Source organism: Arctopsyche grandis, chromosome 1 (assembly GCF_051622035.1).
Source record: "Arctopsyche grandis isolate Sample6627 chromosome 1, ASM5162203v2, whole genome shotgun sequence".
In the NCBI taxonomy this organism is placed as follows: Eukaryota; Metazoa; Arthropoda; class Insecta; order Trichoptera; family Hydropsychidae; genus Arctopsyche; species Arctopsyche grandis.
The window spans coordinates 2,260,871-2,288,686 of record NC_135355.1 but is presented as its reverse complement, the minus strand read 5'-3'; the positions used below and the strand labels follow the sequence as shown (position 1 = coordinate 2,288,686).

At 33.9% G+C, this 27,816-nt stretch overlaps 2 protein-coding genes across 2 annotated transcripts; one reads left to right on the top strand and one right to left on the bottom strand.

The window, feature by feature from the left end:
* On the top strand, window positions 1-27,221 carry LOC143912841 (putative tubulin polyglutamylase TTLL2). Its single transcript, XM_077432274.1, has 13 exons — window positions 1-90; window positions 3,936-4,049; window positions 6,787-6,890; window positions 13,896-14,082; window positions 23,487-23,649; window positions 23,726-23,839; window positions 24,467-24,678; window positions 24,790-24,956; window positions 25,046-25,130; window positions 25,205-25,366; window positions 25,436-25,609; window positions 26,319-26,477; window positions 27,039-27,221. The coding sequence occupies exons 1-13, from the start codon at window positions 1-3 to the stop codon at window positions 27,219-27,221; spliced, it is 1,914 nt and encodes a 637-aa protein (XP_077288400.1).
* Window positions 15,550-20,321, bottom strand: LOC143909218 (kelch-like protein 20). Its single transcript, XM_077427122.1, has 11 exons — window positions 20,209-20,321; window positions 19,992-20,131; window positions 19,733-19,902; window positions 19,470-19,667; window positions 19,232-19,399; window positions 19,002-19,157; window positions 18,750-18,931; window positions 18,636-18,681; window positions 18,190-18,370; window positions 18,004-18,116; window positions 15,550-15,588 (listed from the first exon to the last, which is right to left on the bottom strand). Exons 1-11 carry the CDS (start codon window positions 20,319-20,321, stop codon window positions 15,550-15,552), a joined length of 1,506 nt encoding a protein of 501 aa, XP_077283248.1.
* Window positions 27,222-27,816: the final 595 nt, after the last annotated feature.

Below are 27,816 nucleotides of genomic sequence, written 5' to 3'. Positions count from 1 at the left end.
ATGGACGAAGAATATTTGACTAACTTCGAAGATGGTCCCTTCGTGTTCAGACTGAATGACAACGGTACTGGTCCGAGTCTTCTAATTCAGGTAAATAATACACTTATATATCAAACAGTATTTTATACTCTCTTTAGTATTTTGATAGTTATTTATAATTAAAAATTATATTATATTATACATGAAAAAAAGTCTGTGTTTCTGATTGTATCTACATATGTACATACCATACATTCAATGCAGTCGAAACTTCCAATGTTGCCGAAAGTTTGAGAATCAAAGTTTGAATACAACTTGTTGCCCTCATTAGCACGCATTTCTCGCAAACTTGTGACGCATTTTCCAATTTTCCTGTTATTAAATTATAAAATTTTACGACGTCGACGAATGCCCTCAATCAAACATAATACAATACATGCAATATAATTTTCATTGTATAAACAAGTCAACGAATGATAATTTTCTCTTTTCCGTATAAATAGATGCGACGTTGTAGAAGAAATACATAATTATCGAAAGACATGCGTTCGTGTGATATAAACACAAAACTTTTACCTACCCACAGGTAATATAGAATACAATACACATGTAATATTGAAAAAGTTTATATTACGAACATTTTTTATGTCCATATTTATTGTGTATGCTTTTTCTTTTGATTTGCCCTTCAATGGGCTTTCAGCGATGACTTTTGAATGAAAACCTGACAACAATGCATTTGCGGATCTTATTGGCTTTTTCTCTGTTGTGAACACTACCTACTACAGGAAATACAAACGGTTCGAAACACGCGAAACCATCGTACTTTTATGAAAAAAATATTACATTTAATATATTACATACATATATGCACGATAGCATTTCATTAGATGATAAAATAGTAGAAGTAGTAAATAATTACACTGTTCGACAAATGACGACTTTTTTTTGGTTCAGAGACTTTTGATTTGAACTGGACGACTACTTAGAGAGATTTGAAAGCTGAAAAGTACTACAAATAAAAGATAAAATACCTGACTATAGATTCCAATATTCATTTTGAACAGGAAATTGACAGATTTTGAGACATCGACCGAACAACACCAAGATATACAAAAATCGCGCGATTTAAAAAATACATATATTTCCGAATTTCGAGCCAATCAACATTTTTTATTACCAGATTCGTGTTTACTGGGCATAGATCTATAAGAAAAGTCATATCTCGTCTCTGAACCATTTTTCGTGTCGAACATATTATTTATATTTAGGTCAAATAATAGACATGTCCAGTAGTAATAAATTATTATTTTGAATAAAAATACCAATAATTTTATTTTACTGCTATGTTTTTTTACTACCGCCATCTATGTATAAAACTAAAGACTACATAGATATCACCCAGATTTCATATTTGCAAACTTCAAACGCGTCTTAAACGATATTTTATCTCTATCGTAATGGCGGAGGATCCATTTACTTATATTGATGACCAAAATGAGCAATATGGCAAAGTATGACAACGATCAGATAAGAGTCAAATTTTTTCCTGAATTGTAATCGTAAGTGAAACGTAAAGGAGGTTTGTAATAAAAAAGAAGAAATCAAGAGACGTATGAAATTGGTATGTAGTGCATTTGGACGAATGAATGTTGTTTTTAAATAAAAAATGCCACTCTTTCTGAAGAAAAAGATATTCAATCAATGCGTTTTGCCTGTGATGACGTATGGATGTGAAACTTGGACATTGAACGCCAAGATACTGCACAAAGTCCAATGCACTCAAAGTCTGGAACGCTGTATGTTCGACATAACGAGGAATGACAGGAATATTGTCACAATATGACGTTTCGAATAGATTTCGTTGGCTACTGCTGTTACATCTACACCACGTACACATTACGGAACATTTATTGAATGTGTCGTTTTCGAAAGAATACTCTTCATACTTCTTTTTACGTGTGGTTTCCGTATGTGCTGCGCTAGTATAAATAGACCTTAACGCATGTGTTATAACTAGAGGTAGGACCGGAAGCGTGCCGTTCTTTGTTTATTATTCACCGTGCATTGTTCATTTTTATGATGATTTTATGATTTTTTTGCATTCTAGCTTTGTAGTTTCCTCTATTTCCTGGAAAATAGACCCAAAATGCCCTGTTTCCTAGAAAAAGCACGCTTCCGGTCCTACCTCTAGTTATATGTAGCTAGACTTCGGCGAATGAGCGTGCTAAAATGGGTTCCTATTGTCAATTTCTATCGTTAACTTTTTTTTTGCTCTCTAGAGCAGCGGTTTCCAAACTTTATGCTACTACGCCTCCCTAAAAAAAAATTTTTTTTCCGCGCCTCCCTACCTTTTATTTTTTAATAGATATAATAATATATGTAGACAAGTTTTAAATAATTCAATAAACCTATATTTAAAAAAAAATATTGAACACTACAATAGACAGAATAATAAAAAGGTTTTGCTATAACATAAATTTATACGAACACGTATATTTATTTTTATATTAAATTACTAATAAACCTACATCTAACACATCAAAATTTAATGCGAAGGATGTTGTTGTTTATTGTCACAAAGTTTATCAAATCTTGGGGGCAATATGGAGAGAGCCACTCGTAACTCCTTTTCGACTATTAACCTGGCTCGATATTTGGTTTTCATTGCAGCTAGTGCCGAAAAGCCCGTTTCGCATAAATAAGACGTTACAAACGGTAGAAGCATTTGCATTGCTTTGCAATACAAAGATTTATACTCTCCACTAAGATTCATCCAAAATTTAATTATGATTTCATTTTTAAACTTTTGTTTTAGTGAGCTATCGCATGATAATTCTATTAATTTTTCTTTTTCGATTGTTGTCAGCTTGAATTCGTCTTCTTCATTGTAGTTATATGGATTCTGTATCCACAAAAACTTTGAGAAATCAAGGTCTTTGAAATAATTGGAAAAATGCAACACTAAACCATCCAAGTGGTCAATAAAAAGATTTTTACTAGCTTCAATATTTACTGTGGCCCAGAAATCTTCGGAAAATGAAAACATATCCAACTCATTCTATTGTAAATTTGATTTCCATAACTTCAACTTTTTAATGAAAGCTTTTACTTTGTGTTTTTGAACAAGTGGATGCATTGATTTATTTAAACCGCTCAATTTTCCAAAAATTTCAACCATATCTGGCAAGTTTAACAATTAAATTACCATTCGTCCACAAATGTGCCTTTTCATGTTGGTTTTCTTCGAGAAAGGTTGCTAATTAAATGTGTATATAAAAATGAAAGAAAAATAAAAATAAATATTCATGAATTGAATTTTTACTGTTAAGCTACGATATGAAGTTTTATTTATTTGTAGATATTATGGTATGAAAATTATCTTTTTATTAAAAAGTTTTGGCGCCTCCCCTGGCAATAGTCCGCGCCTCCCCAGGGAGGCGCGCCTCTCAGTTTGGAAACCGCTGCTCTAGAGAGCAATAACAATAGAAACCCACTTAGCAACGTCCCGCGCCTATCTTTAGTTATAGCCACAATGTCACAAGCAAACACTATTATTTGAAATGGCAGTGGAGCGTGTGGGGATAGCAGTTGCTTCTCAGCCACATTAGACATCACACATAAGAACGGATGCTTTAAACTTGTTGATTTCTATAATTTCAATGTAATCAAGAAGTTCAAAACCAAAAAATCCAAAATTAGATGTGAAAATAAGAACATCATAAACATCAATGAACGAGCCCTTGTGTTAACAGTGAGGCATATCGATGAGGCTTTAATTCAACATGGATATGTGAACACTCTGTCGACCCCCTGCGGTTTACAGCTGGAATTCCCTCGCGCGTCCCATTTATGTGTTCCCACCAATGCGGCAATCGCAGAACCCACGCGGTTTCCTCCTCACATTGACTTTGTTGATTTTGAACTTGTCAAATTTGAACCCGTTCCGATTTCAGGTATGCCTGGAGCGTGGCTGGCGGGGCTATCAGCCTGAAATGTCTGAAAAATGGAACCTGTGGTGGAGGGGCGGCTTGCCAGCGATGCACAGGCGATCGTTGCACGCGTGGCAGGTGATTTACATCAACTCCATTTTATTGTCATTCTAAAAATGCGCTACAGCAGAACGCCATCTGCCAAATGATATATAATGGCAGCCCGAAAACACAGCCTTCTCTCTGTGTACATATAGATTCGTAAGTATCGCGCAACAATAAATCACTACAGTCGTTTTGGATACGACTCATTCGGAAACGTTTCCACAGGACACGAATGCTCCGTCACACGCACCAGAGAGATGCTCCAGCCGTTCCCAAGCGATGGGTCGCGAACGAATTACGCCCAAAGTTCAAGTTTATCAATAATTTCATTCGATTCTGAAACTCGACACCTCCTTACGTGACGTGGTGCGTGACGTCACGCCATGTAGGTTTATTCTGCCAATTCCGCATATTTCAATTAAATTTATACGCGTGCTGTCGCATTAAATCGTTCGTGTGAAATATACCTACAAGGGAAACGTATAATGTGATCGTCGATTCCGTTTCCGGTCTTTTTTATACGTCCTTTTATTATGATTTCATCATTATTTCTTTATTATGTTGTACACACATAGTTGATAAATTGCTTTGTATACACATTTGATTACTAATGCATTGGCGTGCTGTTTATATATAGTAAACTAGTGGTTTTACCCGGCTTCGCCAGGTATTTGTAATGTAAACCGCTTAAACATGACTAATCTAATTGTAAACATTTTATTAACCCTTTGACTGCTACAACAACGATAAATCGTTGTTTTGAAATCGGCGAAGATTGCTACGACGATCGTTGTTGTCGTCATTAATTGTCGTATTTCAATACTTTCTTTGAGCCACCAGCGCATCAGTGGCACGAAACATTTTTTTTATATACGTATTTATATTTATTTTTCAATCAAGCTTTATAAATATTTATCATTTTTTTAAATAAAAGCTCTTCAATTTCGGGTTCATCATCAAAGTAAATTTCGGGTTCGTTGTCAATGTCATATAAGGAGTTATTACTTGGGAATTGATTATTGTCGATAAATTCATTTTCAGAATCAGTAGAGCTGCTGATTTGTCGAGTTCCTCGGCGAGGAGCTATTATTTCGCTTTCATCACTTTCACTGTCCGATATCATTTTGCAGAGTTAAAATAAATGGCAAAAAACAATAGAAATCCGCTTTCAATTATATAGGTCACGAGACGTCACGAATTCGTGCAATCAATCAAATGCAACTGAAATGCATACAAAATGTTTATGATACATGTTGAAAAATTATTTGATTATTAGAAACTTCGCATCATTGTGTGTCTCGCTCACACGTACACAATTAAAACCAAGAAATAAAGAGAGAAAGACCGCTACCTGTTTCGAATATATCGCATGTTGTAAGGATACATCGATGTCTAAAAATAGATTATTGAAAAAAATAATGCGTCGGAAACAATCGTCAAAACTTACTTAGTGTATATATGTAGGTATCTCTTTCGCACGCACGCATGTAAAAGCAAGACAGAAAGAGAGAGCACGAGTCCACAACTGCTTCTCAAAAATGTATATAAAGTATTATAAAAATTACGAGCGTTCGGCGAAGTAAGTATGTAAAAAAAATTTTTTTTTTTTTTTTTTTTCAAAATAATTACAAATGTTAGCATTTTTCGCTTGGACATTGAAAAACCTCGTAGCAGCCAAAGGGTTAAATTTATTTGAATAATTTTATTTTATATAAATTTATTTGAATACTCATTTGTTTTCTTTTTTATTTATTAAATTAACTGTCACGAACAAACAAACATACTATATACTAAGTCTCTATCGAAATTATATGTATACCAGAATCCGGCGCCTTCACCCCCGGGGACTTCGAATCCTTTGAATCGAAAAAAAAATAAATCGAATGTGTTGTCTACGAACCAATCAACCAAAGATACATATTTATTTATTTATTTAACATATTAGCCACAGTGACATTACAGAGAGCTCCAACGCGTCACTGTGGCCGGTCATTCAATAATAATAACCTGATAACAGTAGTAATAACTTATAATAATAACAATATTTACACAACATCATTAAAATCATAAAAAATAACAATCATTCATATTTATAATAGGCAAAATCAACCACTGGCATTCCTCAACAACCACTCAACCAGATTAGCATATTTTATATTGAAGAGGTCAATTTCACCAGAAATCCGGTTGAGCAGATATATCGCCCTAGTTATAGGAGCCGTTGTCAACATATTTGTGCGAGCTACAGGAGGAACAAACAAATCACGATTTCTCAAGTCCCTGAAATTATTAGGTGCATAAAACCTAAATTCATTAAGAACCTGAGGATTGTGTATTATCCCATTCAACAGCTTAAAAAAGTGCCTTCCCAGTAACATATTCCGACGAGACTCCAATGAGTTGAAACCTAACGCCCCTAATAGGAATGCACTAGGATATAGCCAAGGATAATAACCATACTGTTTCATATAAAGATATCTGAGAAACAGTTTTTGGATTCTCTCAATCTTCAATGAATGAGTTATATGGGTAGGATTCCATATAATGGAAGAAAATTCAAGAATACTACGTACCAAAGATTCATAAAGAAACTTAGCATATGTACATATATGCTAAGTCTCTTTCGAAATGATGTATGTATATATTAGATATATGCGGTAGATGCGGCGCATGCTGCAAGATGGCATTTTTTTAATTCTCACAAATTAAACAAAAACGATCATTTTGTCATAATATTTCCTTTCTACTAATTGTTTTTATTGAATTCAAGTTCATCAATCACATCCCGAAAGGATCGTCGATCTGCAAAAAGGACAATCTGGCTCGCCATCTCAAGTGCATGAAGAAAGTCTACGGATCCATTTACGATTTCAGGTATTATCATCAACCTTTTTCATCCTACTAACTACTATATGAAAGCCTCTTATGTGAACTTCATTCTATATTTTGACGATGGGCATTTACTTAACGATGTCGATATCATCAACATTGAAACTTTGATTTGTTTTCGATGTTCCCAACAAACTTTACATAGTTACATAGTTTCAAAGTCTCTTTCCAAATTATATATTAGATATATATGTACGTATTCCATAAATAAATTAATAATATTGGAGAAATTGGCAAAATCTGATAAGAAACGATTGACCTGGAATCACAAATATCCAGGTCTGACCAGCAGCACTACTGATATACTCAGATTTTTTTTTCCAATCGAGATCAGCTTATAGGATCGAATCCGGCGCCTTTCAGTGTTAGACAGAAGCTTAGCGACCGAGCTATGCTGCTGGCTAAACCGAGCTATACTTCTGTCTGACCGAGCTATACTTCTAATTAAAAATTAAATACAAGCCCAAGTAAGGCAAAATTTTGGGGAGGAAAAAACTGTGGTCTCATATTGTTGATTTTTTCTGAGGGGGGGGGCTTACAAGAACCGAGCATGCTGTCCCATTCGTACAACATGTTGTTACATTGTTATGACTAAAGAGCGGACCAAGTTTGCGCCGTTCTTTGTTTATTGTTCGCCGTGCATTGTTCATTTTAATAATGAACCCTTTCCTGGAAAATAGACCCATAACGCCCCGTTTCCTGGAAAAACACGCTTCTGGTCCTACCTCTTATTATGACGTTAAATATAATAATTTCTTTCATTTTTGATTTATTTTTTAACATTATAAGAATATAATTCAATGCAAGGTCTTTAATAATATTACTGTAACTTTTATCGTCAAAAAAATATAAATTTTCATTAATATAAAATATGGTTCAGTGATTACTGGTCACAAAGCACTGGTCACAGAGTCACTAAAATCTCTATAACGGAACATCTAGCAACCGAAAAGTCCATCATACTAACGAGAACTTGTATGCCAAATATTGCGTATTCGCGATTTTAATGGCAAAAATTGTCTTTGTGACCACCGCAATGTGATTAATAATCCAATTATCATAAAATATATACGTATCCATAAATAAATTTATAATATTAACAACTTACGTATTTTATATTAAAATTGTATTATATATTTGTATAATACAATTTTATATATACATACATATGTATATATTTCAAAACACGAAACAGGAACCCAAAACTAATAAAAAATAAAAATCAAATTCTACTGACCGCGACTTTGCCATTTTGCGCGGTTTGGTCAACAATATATGTATATTCAAATCAAATCCGCCAGTACGATGGCGAAGAATAATCGTAATAGACAAGTTTAAAAAATGCTACAATTTTGACCAACTTGAACGTCAAGTATATTCTTTTTCAATAAATAAATATTTTATATTAAAATTTTATGAATGTAAATATTTCAAAACAAGAACTCAAAACTAACAAAAAATAAAAGTAAAATTCTACCGACCGTTATACGCACGAACAATCTTGTATTTCTTGACCAAAATGCAATGCGACACTGAAACGAAATGTAATTGGCCATCGTGGTCGAGTGTGGGGGGGGGGCAATGCCACAGCATATACATTTTATCTAAGTCTCATGCTATGTAGATCGGTTATAACATAGTTTCGAAAAACTTCCGTATACGCCTGTTTTCTAGACTTATCCAAGGCCTTCGATCGAGTGAATCATGATCTACTTTGATCCAAACTGTTAAAAAGGGGAGCTCCAAGTCAAATCGTGAGGTTTTTAGCATCCTGGCACCGGAATCAGTTCAGCAATGTACGCTGGGGGAATACTCTGATCCCGCTTCTTTGAAGTGCGGGGTTAAACAGGGTGGGTCAATGTCTCCTGGCTTATTCAGACTGGAGTTGGTTACCACATAGGAGGAATATGCAGTAACCACATCAGCTATGCGGATGACATGGTGATCTTAGCGCCTTCTCCATCAGCTCTAAATCGCCTCCTGGAAGTTTGCTCGAGTTATGCTGCAGAACATAATATGCGGTATAATACGAGTAAATCCATGGTATTGATTTTCCGATACGGTCGAGGTCCTCATTTCATCCCCAACATTATTTTAGATGGGCGTAATCTTGAAATTGTTAGGTCAAGTCAAGTATCTGGGACACTTGCTGACGGAGGATCTATCTGATGACCGTGACATCGAAAGACAAAGAAGAGCCATTTGTGTAAGGGCAAATATGCTGGCTAGACGATTTTTCCACTCCAGTGTAGAGGTTAAGAGACCATTATTTATGTCCTTTTGTACTAGCCTCTATACTGGTGAATTATGGACCAGATACAAGCGGGAGACGGTGAGGAAGATAAAAGTACAATATGTACAACACCGGGAATCTAACCTTGGATGGAGAGGTGATAGAAAGAGTAAAAAGATTCAAATACCTGGGTACCTTGCTGAATGAAGAGATGGACCCAGATGAAGATCTAAGAATCCGCATCGAGATGGCTAGAACAGCATTTGTAAAAATGAAGGCGGCGCTCACAAACAAGCATCTCAATCTTCATACGCGGTTGAGATTCGCGAAGAGCTACGTCTGGACAGTATTACTACACGGATGTGAGACGTGGACTCTGAAAACCAAGATGATCAGCCGCATTGAAGCTTTTGAGATGTGGGTCTATAAGCATATGCTGAAGATTCCGTGGACCAAAAAGATATCAAACGAAGCTGTCCTCGGCATGATGGGGAGAGGCAGGGAACTTGTTTCTGTCATCAAGCGGAGAAAGATGGAGTACCTCGGACACATGATACGGGGTCCAAAATACGAATTTCTCCGTTTGATAACCATGGGGAAAATAGAAGGAAATAAATGGATTGGCAGGAAAAAGTTATCTTGGCTTCGAAACATGCGCATGTGGACCGATATGAGCGCCGAAGAGCTATTCCGAGCCGCTGAAGACCGATGCGGATATATTCAAATAATCGACGAGGTGGTCGCCAACGTCCGGATGCGGACAAGGCATTAACAAGAAGAAGAAGTTGTTACATAGGTATTGGTATATATGTTACACCGAATCCATGAAATTGTCTATTACAAGCATTCGGCAAGAGAATTGCCGAATGCGTGAAAAATGCAAGCACGTTGCCCAGTTCACGGATTCCGTAAATTCTTTGCCGAATGCGTGAACTGGACAGCGTGTTATATTATAACCAAGTGTCAAAGTGACAGCTGAATAAGGATGTTTAATTTACATATTATTATGTATAATATGACTACATACATATGTTTCACTGTTAAAATATTGATCAAAATGTATAAAAATGGCATTAATTTATGTATAAGTCATATGAGATGATCGAAACATATGTATGTAGTCATATTATACATAATAATATGTAAATTAAACTAAATTAAACATCCTCATTCAGCTGTCACTTTGACACTTGTCCACGCTGTCCAGTTCTAAAAAACAACAAGCGAATGTACAACAACTGTTATCGTGCTCTTTTCGGGCTACCTTGGAGCTGCAGCGCGTCGCAAATGTTTGTGGAAGGGCATGTGCCTCACTTTGAAGCCATTCTCAGGATGAGAGCGGCCTCTCTACGTCTTCGTATATTTTTATCGCCTAATTGTCTTCTTGCTGCTGCATCTTCTCATTTGCATTCTTCATTGTACGTTCGATGGATGGAACTGCTACACCGACCGCCTTGAATAGACATTAAATTATTATTATTATTATTTATTATTATTTATTTATTATTGTAATTATTATTATTATTATTTATTATCAGTAATATTTATATATTTACTTATGTATTTATTTATTTATTTTTTGTTTACTATTTTTCAATACTTTTTTTATTATCTATATATTATTTATATGGGCGTTGGGGATTGCACTATTCTCCTCATCGTCTGGAATAAAAGCTATTATTATTATAGTACTATAACAAACCACTATTTTTTTCACACAAAAATCAGCATGCCTGAAAATTTGAAAAATTCTTTATAATAATAATGCTACATACTACTATTTCCACATCGTGACGTCGTGAACATGTGACGCGCTATCGATTATTCAAATTGGGGTCGTTATGACGCTCTGCCACGTGGTTTTCCATGGACACACGTGCCAAACACGATGCACCAATTGTACCACAAGTGACAGCTTTTTTTTTTTGTTTTCAGGCTGAAAAATTGCCCGAACGTGTATGGAATACGAATGTTTGAAAACACGTGCGTGCCGTGCGATATTACCGTACAGTTATTATCATGTTTGATTTGACATACAAACTACATATGAATAAGCATATCATCTCTCTCGTAAAAACAAAAATGAATAAATAATAGATTTATACTGGATATTTACATACATATAGACAATTTCGGCTGCAATTTCGCGTGTGTGTGTGTGTTTATGGTAAATTATGTCAAAACGAAACTAATCCGATCTGGTCACAAATGGTATATAAATAACTCTCAGACCATCCCAACAACGGCACGATAGGGCTAGATTAAATTTTTAACCTTAGACCACGCAACACTACTATTATTTTAATTTCGCGTCTTATATTTATATATACATGGGCATATTGTATAATTTTTGCGACCTCAGAAACTTTCTGCTCTGTTTTTGTCCCTACCTTGCGTTTACATAGACCATTTTATTTATTTATTTATTTTTTTACATATATACCAGGAAGGCCTTACAGGTAACCCCAATGGGCCTTCCTGGCCAATTAAAAACATTGCAGCATTTTTTTTTATTATACAATTCGCTGAATTATGAGACACTGAAAAGGTCGCAAATTAACGATACATCTATGAATTGTTCATAAATTTTATTGTACATTAATTAATCTCAAATAGTGGTGACACAGTAGGTAGGAAGGACATTTAGCCAATTTTACCGGAAACCGTTTCAACAATGAAATCAGAGAAAATTGGCAAACTCTGATAGGAAACGATCGACCTGGAGTCACAAATATCCAGGTCTGACCAGCAGCACTGCATATGCACTCAGAAAAATTCTTTTCAATCGAGGTCAGCTCATGGGATCGAACCCGGCGCCTCTCGACGCTAAGCAGAAGCTTAACGACCGAGCTATGCTGCTGGCTATTTAAGTTAACCATAATAATACCAATTGTATACAATTGATGGTGTGTTTGTATATTTGTCTGAGAGTTAAACAATCGAAATAAATTGAACTTTTCCAGAAAACTTTGTATAATCTGGAGTGCCACGAGATAGTATACAAAATACACATATCTATGTACATATGAATATAATGTTATATTTTTGCCCTTTTCAACTGGATGTTTTAGCATTGATAATACGCCAAGCAGCTTGTATTTAACCTTTCCACCGCGTACGACTACTATACATGTCCTAGCGAACATGCCCTCAGCGCGTGAGACATGCATAGATGTCTTGGAAGTTCCAACCTGTATAAGAGCCGTCTATTGTGTTAAAATTTTATAATTTGGTTGAAAATATTACTAAATGTATACTATACCAAATTCAATAGATGGCAGAAGTCAAAATATATATATAGGTTGTAAAATTCAAAAAAATATTACAACCTATATTTATAGTCGAAAACGCGATAACAAAATCCGCAAAAAAACAGCCGCGTACAGGGCATGTTCGCTAAATTTGGTGACGCGGGCAAAGGGTTAAAAGCAACTGGGGCACTGCCGCACACCCATAACCAAAAAAGAAAATAAATTTTGTATACATATTGTTGGTGAATCGTCAAGAGTCAACATGAGTTTCTTTATCCATGAGTTCAACATGTGTTTATCACGTGGTGAACAGATTTGTAATTCGGGTCGGGGCAGTCTCTTATCTGCTGTGGTCCCGTGGTCGCCAGCTTCAGATTATCTGCTACTCTGGCACTTGTGAGTGATACTGTGTGTTGAGTGTAGACAGTCAGTCGAGACAAAGAAAAAATATCCGTATTTCCGCCTACAGAAGGTCGCTTTTAGTTGGCCACGTCTTTTGGTCTCTTTGGGGCAGAATACGCCAGCCCCCGTCGTTTATATTATTTATAGTTTATTCGATATTCAAAAAATACACGACAACGTCAACGTTTTTCGACATTTTAACTAAGTACATACATAGATACATATTGCAAGGTATGTCACAATATGTCAATTATTTCATTTTTATCATCGATATATCATTTAAATTCATAACATATAAAATTCATTTAAAAAAAAATTTAGAGGGTTAAGGTGGTTTTAGTCTCCTCGTGCCCCACCTGTATTTAAAGTCACGAGCCGTCCCTGGCGCCAAGTATAACAGCTATACTCATAAAAAAATATTTATAAATTCAGGCCAATAGCACAAATTCATTGTACAACGTTAATATTTTTAAAAAAGGGGGTTAAAAACTAATAAACCATTTTTTACTGTTTATAAAATCTTATTTAATCCAGCTTCATTAGCTTCTTACTTGTAGAAAATTTTACAGCTATTTTATAATTGAAAACTGGCTGCTATTATTACTTTATCTATGTTTTTGAATTAATGTGGTCCCTCAACATGCTTCTGGAATATGCTAGTTTATTTTATTCTATTAACGATAGTAAAATGATACGAGGTTGTGTATCTTTGCACAAATACACTATCAATTTAAGAAAAACCCCACATATTTCGTTGTCATTTGAGATTTTTTTTATTGCTTTGTTGTCGTCATTTTGATTTTTACGTTCAGAACGAATCACGCGATGCTTGTTTCCGCCACCCCCTCGGAAAAACGCTGTTTCCAGGGTAGATACCCCTCGTCTAATCAATTTATTGTCAAACTGTGCGGCAGGTCCCCTCCCCCATCCCCTTTTTCCCCCATTCGTTCGTGTCGTGTCGTTAATTAATTTTACACTTGAAACTTCCACGTTGTCTTATCAAGTCGGGGCAAATCTTTGTTGTAACTTATGGAATAAAATTTTGTATGCTTTTATTTTTCAAACTAAATAAAAGCTTTTAAAAACCATTATCTTATCTTTCAGTCCACACGGCTACCACCTGCCGTTAGAATATGCAAAACTGGCGGCAGAATGTTCGAAAAACAGATCAAAATCATTCTCAAAGGAGGACGAATTCAGCGACTCAAATGAAGTCAACGAACTTAATCAAAAAATATGGATTTGTAAACCAGTCGGCCAGAGTCAAGGAAGAGGAATATATCTGTTCAGGGTATGTGTTATTATTTTAATATTATACACACATGAACATACAATATGTAAGTGAAATTTGAAAAATCATATACTAATAATTACACTGTTCGACAAATGACGACTTTTTTTCTGGTTCAGAGACGAGTTATGACTTTTCTTATACTAGATTATATGCTCAGTGAACACGAATCTGGTAATAAAAAATATTGATTGGCTCTAGATCGGAGATATATGTGCTTTTTAAATCGCACGAGTTTTTCTATATCTTCGTGTTGTTCGGTCGATCTCTCAAAATCTGTCAATTTCCTGTTTAAAATGAATATTGGAATCTATAGTCGGTTATTTTATCTTTCATTTGTAGTATTTTTCAGCTTTCAAATCTCCCTAAGTAGTCGTCCAGTTCAAATCAAAAGTCAAAGGTACGTATTTTCATTTGCGATTTTTTCCCACACTACTTTAATACTGTTGCGTAGGGTTGGGTGGAGGATCCAAGTAAACGGCCAAAGTCGTGTCACAGCATTTATTGGTGATTAAGGAGATCCACGCACTGCCAGTGCTCCGTCCAGAATGCCTTGATATGGTCTAAGTACTTCCTTATAATGGACAGGTCGCTCAGGGCATCTTCCTCGACACCTCTCTAAGTAGTCGTGCAGTTCAAATCAAAAGTCAAAAGTACGTATTTTCATTTTGGATTTTTTCCCACTGTTAATACTATTTTATATTGAGTATTTTCTATTGAAACATGTTTATTGTGGATAGTGTTCTAGCACACTATTGTTTTCGTTTAAAAGGGTTAGTTGGTAGTGTGCTGAATTTTAAATCGATAAAATTTCGAGCTAAAAGCTCGTACTAGTATTTACACGACTATAGATTCATTTTGAACAGGAAATTGACAGATTTTGAAACATCGACCAAACAACACGAAGATATAGAATAATCGCGCGATTTAAAAAATACATATATCTCAGAATCTCGAGCCAATCAACATTTTTTTTTTACCAGAATCGTGTTTACTGAGCATAGATCTATAAAAAAAGTCATATCTCGTCTTTGAACCATTTTTCGTGTCGAACAGTGTTATTTATATATATATACAAGTATACATATATACATATATGGGGTTTACCTTATTATAGCAACTTGTAATATCTCAAGACTCGTTTTCCAAACTTTTGCGTCATTGAGTTTTTATAGGCAACAAATTATTTGGTTAGTTTATAATTCCAAAAGTGGTCAGTAAAAAAATGAAAAAATTATCAGTAATTAATTTTTAATAACTTTATTAGTAACTTATTCCATATGATCATTAGAATATAATAAACGATCAGTAAATTATTCATTTTTTTTAGTAAATAATTATTTACATTATTTAAAATATAGATCATAAAAATCCTTTATGATCTATATTTTATTTAAATATTATTAAAATAATGTAATTATTATTAAATATTATTAAAAGGGGCAATATTCATCAGTATTTTTTATACTAGGAGCCATAATGCGATATGGCAGCACTGACGATTTTCTGGGTGTCAAAATGAAATGATTATTTTTAAATGATATTACTGATCATCTTATAATAATTATCGACCGTTTAATTTTATTATCTGATCATTTTGGTTTAATAACTGATTATTTAGTTTAAAAACTGATCATTTAGTTCAATAACTGAGTATATGTATGACAACTGATCACAGCCTACTGATAATTTAAAATAATCACTGATAGTTTTGAAATATTTACTGCCAATTTAGTAATCAATTAAATACACGCCATTTTTATATATTCAAAATACGTATACGAAAATGCAATATAATATATATATATATATATATATATATATATATATATATATATATATAAACGGATGCGATTATGTTTGTAGGTATGTATGTGGCAGATGCGTCGACAATTATGGAGATTTCAAAATAACAAATTTTAGAATACTATGAGTATACATAAGTTATGCATAGGAACGTGGCGTAACGACCGATCGTGCCGAGGAGACGCGGGGAATCGGGGGAGCGGGATGGCGAGAAAGTGGGGGGGGGGGTGTGTAGCGTCTGACATGTGCTCCTTATATTGGGCGTCTGACTTGGAACATATAACTTTATTTTAATTTGTGCATCAATTCCTTTCCGAAACCAACCGTTGAAATCAACGGGCACAACATTTTCACATATTAATATATTTATTTTACGAGATAAACATTAATTATTAAAAATATACATATATACTAAGGATTCACTTTGAAATTTTTTTTTTTATATTTTAAAGGTGTTTTAACAGCTTAAAATTTATGAATGATCACAGTATATCTCGTATATTAAAGATATTACATGAATATATGTATATGTACATTTTGAAATTAAAAAAAAATTGGATGTGTCTAACCCATGACTTTATCTATGTATTTGAAGAATATAAGAAGTTCACAAAACAAAATTCGATATTGAACCACACAGACACATTCACACATATCGGCAGTATTATGAAATACTAATAGCTATGACAGCATTTTCGATACAAATTGAGAGCAAATGTATAGAAACTTGCACAAGACAAAAGTTCTATTCCCAGTTGTTGGATTTTGTTCAGTTTTTTTTTATTACTTAAAATCACTATCAGTATACACAATAAATATCAAGAAGATTAAAATATTTTAAAAAGTAAAATTTTAGTATTTTAATTCATAATAATCCATTAAACAACGTGAATAGTCCTGTTCAAATCCAGAAATTCATAATATTAACGAAATAATTTGATTACTTTGAATAAATAATTAAGAACATATACAAATAAAAAAGATAAACTAAATAATTGAGAAACGTTTCTTGAAATTGGTGACAATAACTGAAAACATTGATGAATAGCTAAAAAAAGCGTCCAATAGAATTATGTACCATAAAAATATTATTAAACTAAATGAAAGTGTGAAAAACAAGCTTAATATCAGTCGAAAATCATTGAAAAAAAATGTATTCATCAATTTTTTTTTTCGGAGAGTCTGGTGTTAGCATAAAAAAATTGTCACAAAAAAATAAACGTTTACTTCGCTAAAGAGAGCGTGAAAAACAATTCTACAAACCGTTTGGGAATAACTGGAATTTAATAAACGGACGAAAAAATGTGAAATAATTTGAATTTATGACGTTACATTATTTGGAAACGAATCTTAGAATAAAAACATATAAATAAAATAAAAGTTTCACAGCCACTGACATTAAGATATTGATCATTTCTCAAAAAAGTTAACAAAAATAGAAAATTTCACGATTTAAGAAAAACCCGTTAAAAACTAAGATAAAACAGAAAAAATATTTGAGAAACCTTCGTAAAAATCATTTGAGAACCGTTGAAATGTAGCAAATCGCAATAACTTACATTTATATCCGAAAAGTCTTATTTAATCGACAAAAAATATTTGAAAGCCACGGGTTTGATTATATTGTCCTAAAATCTACAGAAATATACAAATTTTATTTTTTACTATCAAAAACTATTGATACAGTGAATTTCGAATTAATTTCACGAATTTAAAATAGTTTTATTTAAACAAGAAGAATTATAAAAATGAAATGTAAAAAATCCTGAATTTAATTCACTTTTATATTAATTTTGTATAATTATAATCATGTTTTAAAGATATGTATTTGATTTTGGCCACTCGCTTATTGATCAGCTCATTTGGATAATATTTATTTATGAAAAAACTAGCTTAATGGCTAATTAATAAATACAAATTAAATATTCACAGAAAAATGAAATGTATTTTGAGAAGTTGTTGCATATTATGTATATTTATTCAAACATTTAGATACATTAAAAATTCTAATATACCAAAAAGTATACATTTAATGACTATTTCATGTTCAATTTATTTTAAAATAATACAAAAAAAAACTGCAGACGATCAAATAATCGAATCATATGGAATGACATGTGAATTAAAATAATCTCTCTTTCTGCTAAGACTTATTGAAGCTTTCCAAGATTTGATCGTCTCGTCGTACTCCCAAACATCACTTAAACGTTTATTTCCATCAAATCCACCTGAAAATCAAAACAATAAATTAATTCTACATTTAAGACCTATAAATTCAAATTAGTTTGTAAAAAAACTCACCCATTCTAAGCAGTTTATTTTGGAAACAGCAGAGACTGAATCCGGCTGTAGGTTTCGGTAGTTTAGTGAATGCATTCCACACATTTGCATTCGGATCGAAATGCTCCACACTGTCTAAAATAGTAGAAGTTTTTTCGATATATCCACCAGCGACGTAAAGTGTCCCTTTGAATGCGACGCTCTAAAATGGTGGAATCAAAATTTAGTTCATTTTATTTTGGAGAGATTAATACTATTTGCGATAGTTGTTAATAAAATTAATTGATATTCACCGAATGACCATATCTTCCCTGAATCATCTGTGCGCGGTAAGTCCAAGAATTCGTCTCCACTGAATACATCTGCACAATATTCATAGATGTCCCTTTTCCGTTTTCATATCTACGCCCGCCTGTTATGTATATTTTATCAGCGATGACAGAAGCACTATGAAAATCAACACTCACCAACAATGGAGAGATGATCTCCCAATCCCCAGTCTTGCTGTTCCACCTAATCGAAATCAATAATCGTCAACTTCTCTATCAATCGATCTGATGAAATGATTGCAATTAAATCACCTTTCCACTGAAGATAAGAAATTTCCTGTCTTTTCATCGACATTCGTTATTTCAAAACCACCAATGGCGTAGACATCAGTGGACGAACCGCGACTAAGTGTCACTGCTGAGAAATCACAACGAGCTTGATTTAACGGCTTCAATGGCTGTTTCTGACCGCTTTTTAAATCAATGTATTCCACCTGAAAACAAATAAATTGGTTATATTCCGATTTCTCTAAGTAGGTACTTCGCAACACCGGAAAACGTTACTGAAGTCACTGATTCTTTCGAAGAATTCTCTCCGCCGATGATAACGATCCAATCTCCGACGACGACAGACGCAAATCGACATTTGTTAATTCCAATGTTTTTAGATAAAGTCCAACTTTTGTCTAGTCTGTCAAATATATCGATGATGCTTGCAATCTGAAAACACGTTATGAATAAAATAATTAATTTACAATCCAATCAAAATATTATACTTGCGATACAAAACTCACATCTAAATCAAACCCCCCAACCAGTGCCATTTTTTTTCCTTTTATTTTTCTACGAGGGGTCTCTCTTTGGACGAAAGATTTATCATTCTTGTTTTTAATTGCTTGTCCAAAATTGGTCATACACTCTGCACACGAATGACAGAACGTTATTATTTCGTCGATGAAAAACTGTAAATATAACACATTATTCAAATGGATTTTTTTCAATAAACTGTAACATTCAATTGATCTCAACTACCTCCATCGAGAGCAAGGATAACCTCACGGATCTCATCAGCTGTGCCAAGTCACTTTTACGGTTCGCATTATCATAAAGTACCCACAATTTCACAGCATTGAATACGTCTTCTTCGGAACGCACGTTCAAATAATTCGATTTCAAGATTTCGATCACTGTGGAGGCCGGCAGATTGAGAAAATCTGGAGTTTTGTGCAGCTGAAACAGAAGTGGAATTGAAAAATATTTAAGTCACATATTTTTTTTATATAATCAACACTCACCGTCTCGAAATTTTCCATAATCAAATCCTTTGCATTTTTTAATAATTCGGAATCTCCCGATGATTTCAAAACTTTCAGACAATTAGAATTATTGACTGTTTTAAATTGTGGTGGAATTTTCACTTCGAGTAGATTGGCTAGCTCCAGTAATTTCGTGCGGTGTTTGTCTCCTATGTCTAAAATTATATTTGAATGATTGCATTTAATGACGAAATCTCGTATTTTAAATTTTTTATTTTATATTTTTATGAACTCGTACTTATTTCTCCCGTGTAACAATACTTCAGGATTGCTTCAATGACCTCGTAGTCAAATGGTGACATAATATCCTCCACTTTAGTTTCGTTCGTCTCAAAGAATTTGCTACACGCCATTAGAACGATCAAGTGCGCGGGGAAGCTGCAATTATGAAAAATGATAATTAAACTAACGAAACAATTTGGATTTTAAAGAATTTTGGCTTCGAATTAAGATACTTTCGGCCTCGAACAAAAAAAGCGGTGTCGCATTTGTTATCGTCTTTCATGGCCTTATACAAATACTCCAGCCGTTTTGCAGCAAAATCGGTCTTCGCCGTCACTTGGTACATCTTGTTTCTGATTTTCTTTTAGATTTCTCCTGAAAAACAAGATTGAAAATGAGACAATATAACTTTAAGTACTGAGCATAATAAAGTTAGATTTACCAATTGGAAAGAATAGCAGCGAATGGTTTGGAGCACTATCGTTCTGCGGTTTTATCACGATAGATAAGGATATCTCATCCTTTTCGTTGCATTGAAATGGATATTAATTATTTATTGAAATTAATTATTTCTCATAAATGCCATCCATAGTGCCATCACAGGTGACCAACATATATAATTGAACTTTAGTTTAGATCAGGGCTGTGGAGTCGGATCAGAATTTACCGACTCCAACGTTTTGCTATGATTCGACTCTGACTCCAGCTTGAATGATTATAGTAAGATTGACTTTTCTTGCCAAAGTATAAAATTATTAAAAATGAAAATAATAGCAATATTTGAAATATAAAAAATCACTTTAAATTGCCATGTTACCCAATTTATTGAATTATTGCTCTTGAAATAGGTATAAATAAAGAGTAAGCACGTTCATAGTGTATTAATAAGAATTTCATTCACACACATATCATGTTAATATAAAAACTGAAATAAAAATAAGTGCAAGTCAACGATTTTATTTTTAATGTACATAATTAGAATAAGGTTAAAATAAACAAAGTAACGTTTAGTTATTTTATTTATCTATTTATTCATAATCATTGAGAAGATCGTATTTATTTTTCCCTCGAATCCTCTATTGGTCAATTGTATGTATAATAAACGTAATCTTTAAAAACCAAAAATATTTACGATTGATGGCTTAAATGAACAATCTGAGCAAAGATATTGTGTCTGGATTGGTATTAAGATATTGATGTTTGAAAATTCAAATGATTGAATTGTTAATTAATTCACATCTTTTGCAGGAATAAAAACAGTTTTTTGAGTTTTTTAAAACGAATTTAGAGTTAAAGGACTAGCGCTAGATTGCTTACTCGGATGTGACGTTATACCACAGAAAAACATGTTTTTACAATATTTTATTTACAATAATAACGAAAAACCACATGGAAAGAACCACTCATCCGATATTAAATAAATCGGCTTCTCACAGATAAAACAAATTTTGAAATTAAAAATAAGATCATCGATAATAGAATTCAACAATCTACTCAAATCCGCCATGAAAATTTTGCACTCAAAATGAATAAAATTTAAAGTAAGCAATTAAGAATTGATTCATAACGAAAAAATGTATTTTTTTCAAGATAATTTCAATGATAATTGAAAAACCGCACAAAAAAACGAGTGACTATTGAAAATAGAGGAATGACGGGTTATACTGATTTCAACTTTTAATGAAAAACCGCATGGAAATAACCACTCATCCGATATTATAATAATCGTCTTCTCACAGATAAAACACATTTTGAAATTAAAAAAAATTTGATGTGACCAGCCCATGACTTTATCAATGTATTTGAGGAATATAAGAAAGTCACAAAAAAAAATTCTATATCGAACCGTACAGACACATTCACACATATCAGCAACATTCTGAAATACGAATAGCTATGACAGCATTTTCGATACAAATTGAGCGCAAATGTATGGAAACTTGCACACGACAAAAGTTCTACTTCCAGTTGTCAGATTTTGTTCAGTTTTTTTTTATTACTTAAAATCACTATCAGTATACACAATAAATATCAAGAAGATTAAAATATTTTAAAAAGTAAAATTTTAGTATTTTAATTCATAATAATCCATTAAACAACGTGAATAGTCCTGTTCAAATCCAGAAATTCATAATATTAATATCAGTACTATACACAATAAATATCAAGAAAATAAAAATAATTTAAAAGGTCAAAATAAAATAATGAAATATTGTTTTAAAAAAAAATACTACTTCCGGTTTACAAATTCTGACCAAAACCTTATCAGCTCTAAGTTAGTACATAAAGAATACAAATATAAATTTTCAGTTTGATACGTTTAGGGTTGTGGACAGAATAGTTGGCACAACATTGGAAAAAAATCCCACTTCCGGTTCATTAAATTTAGTGATTTTTTTTATTTTCATCACATTAATACAAGAATTATACTTGAATTTTTTCGTGAAGAACACACATGTTTAAGGGGTCGCAAAAAATAGTGGAAAAAAAATCGAACAAGAGTAAACTGCCACTTTGCCACAAATTTTATATATAATTTGGTATTACGCTTTAACTTCCAGATATGAAATTTCAGTTCAATAAACTAAAAGGTTTCTAAGAAAAACATAAACCTTGATTCTCTAGAGTAAAAGTACTACTTTCGGTTCAGATGAAAATATTTAAAAAAATATATATATAAGTTTATAAAGATTATTATTTCTAATACATGTTAAAAATTTTCAGTCCGATTCAGTTAGCGGTTTGGGAGATAATTGAATTCGAAAATATAAAAAAGAGTACACCTACATTTAACCGTGGGTACCATTTCCGGTCAACTTAAAAAATTGAAAAAAATTTTACGTCTTATCGATAAAAATTTCAGTAACCGATACTAAGTTTCAGTCCGATATAACTAAGGTGTTCAAAAAATCCCCAAAATACACAGATACAAACACACACATTTTTTCTAGGTCATGAAAACGTGATCAGTAATCGATTCTGAGTTCGAATCAGTCAAAATCTCAAGTTCGAATTTTCGCATGATCACAAAACTTCATCTATTTTTACTACTACGTACATAGATAAAGTATATACATTTGTGTAGACAATAAACAACTCCTGTTTAAGTAAACGAAAAGTTGAGAAAACGAGTCTTGAGCACCGAAGTACATGTATGTACATATGTATACACATTATTATCAAACTGACCAGGTCCAAGGCAGAGTTCTTATTCCATCTTTACACGGGCAGGATGGATTAGACCGGAAGCCGTACCTGCGCAGGGTACTAAGCTCAATGTGGTAGGGTGGGTATGCATTGTTTCATACATTGGGTATGAATTGTTTTCATACCCAGGACGTGTGAAACATTGCATACCCACCCATACAACACTGCGGTGTCGTTCTAATCCATCCTGCCCGTGTAAACCGGGGCTTAGATGTTACTTTCTCTCTCAGCAGCAACAAATTATCTAAAAAACACATTTTTGAAATACAAATTTAATGAATGAAATGTCTTATTATACTTTCAGAGACTCAGTGACTTAACTTGTGACAGCAACTCCGTAGTGCAACGATACATTGAACGACCTCTCCTTATCGGAGGCTATAAATTCGATTTGAGGCTTTACGTCTGCATTACAACGTATCACCCACTGACTGTGTATTTATATAAAGAAGGCTTAGCTAGATTTAGTAAACTGAATTTTCACTATACATCTATTTCAATGTTGTCAAATTTAATAAATCTACATTTATAAATATATTTTAGGTACCGATAAGTTCTCTTTGACCGACTTACAAAATCCATTTCGTCACCTCACAAATAGTTCTCTCAACAAATTTGGACCGAAATATGCAGAATGCAAAGATAGAATTGGTTCCGGTAAAGAATCTTTTCAATTTTTTATTAATTTAATGTACTACATATCGATGCGGTGCAAACGATCGACAAGCGCCAGACAGACTGAACCACAGATTAACGACACGTGTACCTTATGCGTGCGCACTGCTCGCACTAAGGGCGGTTTCAGACTAGCGTTTTATACGCGCGTATAATCTCGTTTTTTGAAGTGCATGTAGGCGCGTATAGGCGCGTCGTTTTCCATACGCGCAACTCGTACGAGCGTAGACGCGCTTATAAGCTCGTATTATCCATGTTGATACTAAATCACCACTACCGGTTCGAGCAAAAACGCCGGAATAAGCCCGTGTACGTGAGTCTGATCTTTTGAAGCGCGAAATGTAGTGCGCGTGTAAGCACGTATGCCTCGTGTTTAACTCGCCAGAAAGATCCAACTCAATTTTAATAATTACCATTTTAATAATTGCATCTGTGCACATCGAAAGGTTACTCGTCATCTGATGTGCAATCTATCATTCGTGAAGTCGAGAATTGCGTTTAAAGCAGCCATCCAGTTAATCTGTGGTTCAGTCTGTCTGGCGCTTGTCGATCGTTTGCACCAAACCCACTACATATATGTAAATATGTGTATTTGTGTTTTGAGAATAGGTTGCAAGTGGACTCTTCGTCAAGTTCGACGATATATGAATCAATCAGGAGTAGGAAGTGGTAGAGGATGGAGACTTTGGCAACGTGTTGCAGCTCTAGTTGTGCTTACAGCTTTAGCACAAGCTGCCGGTATACCACCATCTCGTAACTGCTTCGAATTCTTCGGATTCGACGTCCTCGTCGATGCTGATCTACGACCTTGGCTACTGGAAGTAAAATTTAGTAATTTTACATTCAATTTCTTTTGAATTTTTATTTTTTTGTTTCACTTAATTTTGTCAACGGTGTAATTTTTCATTTTAATTGATCATAAATAATTTTAGGTCAACCTGAGTCCTGCTTTAGCTAACGATTGTGATGCTGATGAGATTGTCAAGAAACCTCTCTTGCACGATTTGTTTGACCTACTCGGATTGCCCATGTGCAACACTGGCTTATCTTTATTCACCGTCTGGTCCAAAGATAGATCTAAAGAAAATGCTGTTTTGGGGTATTTTTCAAATTATTTTAAATAAATTATATTTGAGAAACCGATTCGAAGTCAATAATGAATACGTTTTTGCACATACTATTTTTCAGATCATGCTCAGATGAAGATTCGGAAAATTCTGAACAGGTGCCCGATAAATTCAAAGAAAATAGTCAGTGGAATAAAAGAACAGAGGTTTAATGTGTTTCTTAAAAACATTTATCTATCAAAAACTATGATGTAATAACGATAAATAATTTCAAAAGCAGGCTCACATAGTACCAAGAACAAAATTCAAACATGGTCGACCTGGTTCAGGAAGATCTCACCGTTCATCGCTACACACCAAACCATCTCCGTCGCGCAAACAAACTCGTCCTATCCCAGCAATAACGTTATCATTCCCACCAAAATATGTCCAACAACCAATGGTATATTATATTTCATATACATATATAAACTGAGAAATAAAATTAGGATTGTATTAAGTACATTTCTAGGAACCATTGACTGATGAAACTTGGGGCCGGTATAGTGTAATTAAAAAATGTGATCAAAAGCAACGCAAATGTGCAGCTCCACTTCCAACACCATGGGGAAATGGAAGAGACTGGTCTGCAGCACCAAATTCAATCGGCGGTTGGACTAAAGTCTTCCCATTAGAATCTTTACCTGTAAATATGATTTATTATAGCACATGCTTGTATTAATATTTGGGTTTGGTGCAAACGATCGACAAGCGCCAGACAGACTGAACCACAGATTAACTGGATGGCTGCTTTAAACGCAATTCTCGACTTCAGGAATGAAAAATTGCACATCAGATGACGAGTAACCTTTATATGTCGGAACTTCGGGTAGATTTCGCTTAGTGTAAGTGCGAGCAGTGCGACACGTGTACCTTATGCATGCGCACTGCTCGCACTTACACTAAGCGAAATCTACCCGAAGTCCCGACATAGTCCTACCCTGTATACGTTCTGTGCTTCTGATACTTTAGTTCCGAATTTTGCCTTATTAAACTCGCCAGAAAGATCCAACTCAATTTTAATAATTGCATTCTTCATACAATTGAGACGTATCGTCGCCATTGTTCAACAGACGTGACGTCACACAAACGAGGTTTCAGTATGGTTCCACAAAAAACTAATTTTGACTGGTATATATTCATTTTAAGCAAATTGAATAGATGGCAATCAACTCTCAGTAATATATTCAACCAATTTTGAACCTTAAAACAGTTGAAATAGGCGCATATAAGGCTCAAAATCCCGTGCAAAGTTCAGATATTCTATGGAAGACAGTCGCGCTACACACTTGTCGCGCAAAGCTTCCATAGAAGACGGCCGCGGGCAAACGGTTAAAAATCCCAATATTTCCAAGTTTATGAGGAACGACGGCATATCTAATGCATTTACTAACAAATTTCAGTGTTTGGATAAAACCGCACGAAAGAAATCCGAACGCGAAAAACCGCACACCCAATTTTCGCTGTTCGATTTTATCGTGTTCGCATTTTTATCGTCGGACCCAAATTTCAAGGTGCAACATTAAATATATTTATCCTGATTCCTATTAGTTTATATAACATGAAAAGTTATTGCTTTGAATGTAATGTCGTATCATTTGATTTACACCACTATTGCACCTAACAAGCATCGAACATAGTATTGTTAAAATTTGACTAAAAATTTCGGATTTGGTGCAAACGATCGACAAGCGCCAGACAGACTGAACCACAGATTAACTGGATGGCTGCTTTAAACGCAATTGTCAACTTCACGAATGATAGATTGCACATCAGATGACGAGTAACCTTTCGATGTGCACAGATGCATTTATTAAAATGGTAATTATTAAAATTGAGTTGGATGTTTCTGGCGAGTTTAAAAAGGCAAAATTCGGCACTAAAGTATCAGAAGCACATAACGTATACAGTGTAGGCATGTCGGGACTTCGGGTAGATTTCGCTTAGTGTACGTGCGAGCAGTGCGCACGCATAAGGTACACGTGTCGTTAATCTGTGGTTCAGTCTGTCTGGCGCTTGTCGATCGTTTGCACCGCATCGTTAATATTTACATTAAAATAAATGAATCTTTATAGGAAAATAAAAAGAGAATGCAAACTGATTATGATATACGTACAGCCGTTGGAAACATTGCCCGCTACAATAAAGCGACTCGTCTAATTGAACGTCAATATCCCGATGCAGACGATGATCAGCTCAATGAAGCACTCCGTAAAGAATTGCAATATCATATTCAAATATGGTTGCCTGATAAGTGAATGATAATGTGCCACATTGTAATCTTTCTTAATATTCGAATATGTATGTACTTATTTTTGTACTATATTTAAGAGTATCATTCCCCACTGTATTCCAATTTCAGGTATTAAAACAATCTATGTATGTATGTATTTCACTTCACAAACCCACATTACAAACATGCAAATATATGCAATAAAATTATTTTCAAATGTATCTTGCAACTATTATATATTTAAATGCCATTAAACTAATATTCGAAACATTGTATGCAAAAATGAAAAAAAAACATTAAAGCAAAATATTATATTTAATTTGTTTTATTTATCCATTCTTCTGGTTTGAATTTGAGTATCTTTTATCTATAAATAACAGTAATCATTACTGAGCTTCGTAAAATCTTATCTCCATAATTTTCCATTTAACAAGGGGCCGTCGACACCGTCAATATTACTTACAATATTTTTCGTATCCAGTTCCCGGTAATTGGATTATTAGTCACATTACGATCGCCCAAAAGACAATTTTTGCCATGAAAATCGCGAATACGGAATATTCGGCACTCGAATTCTCGTTAGTATCAAAGTCATTGTTAGTATGATGGACTTTTCGGCT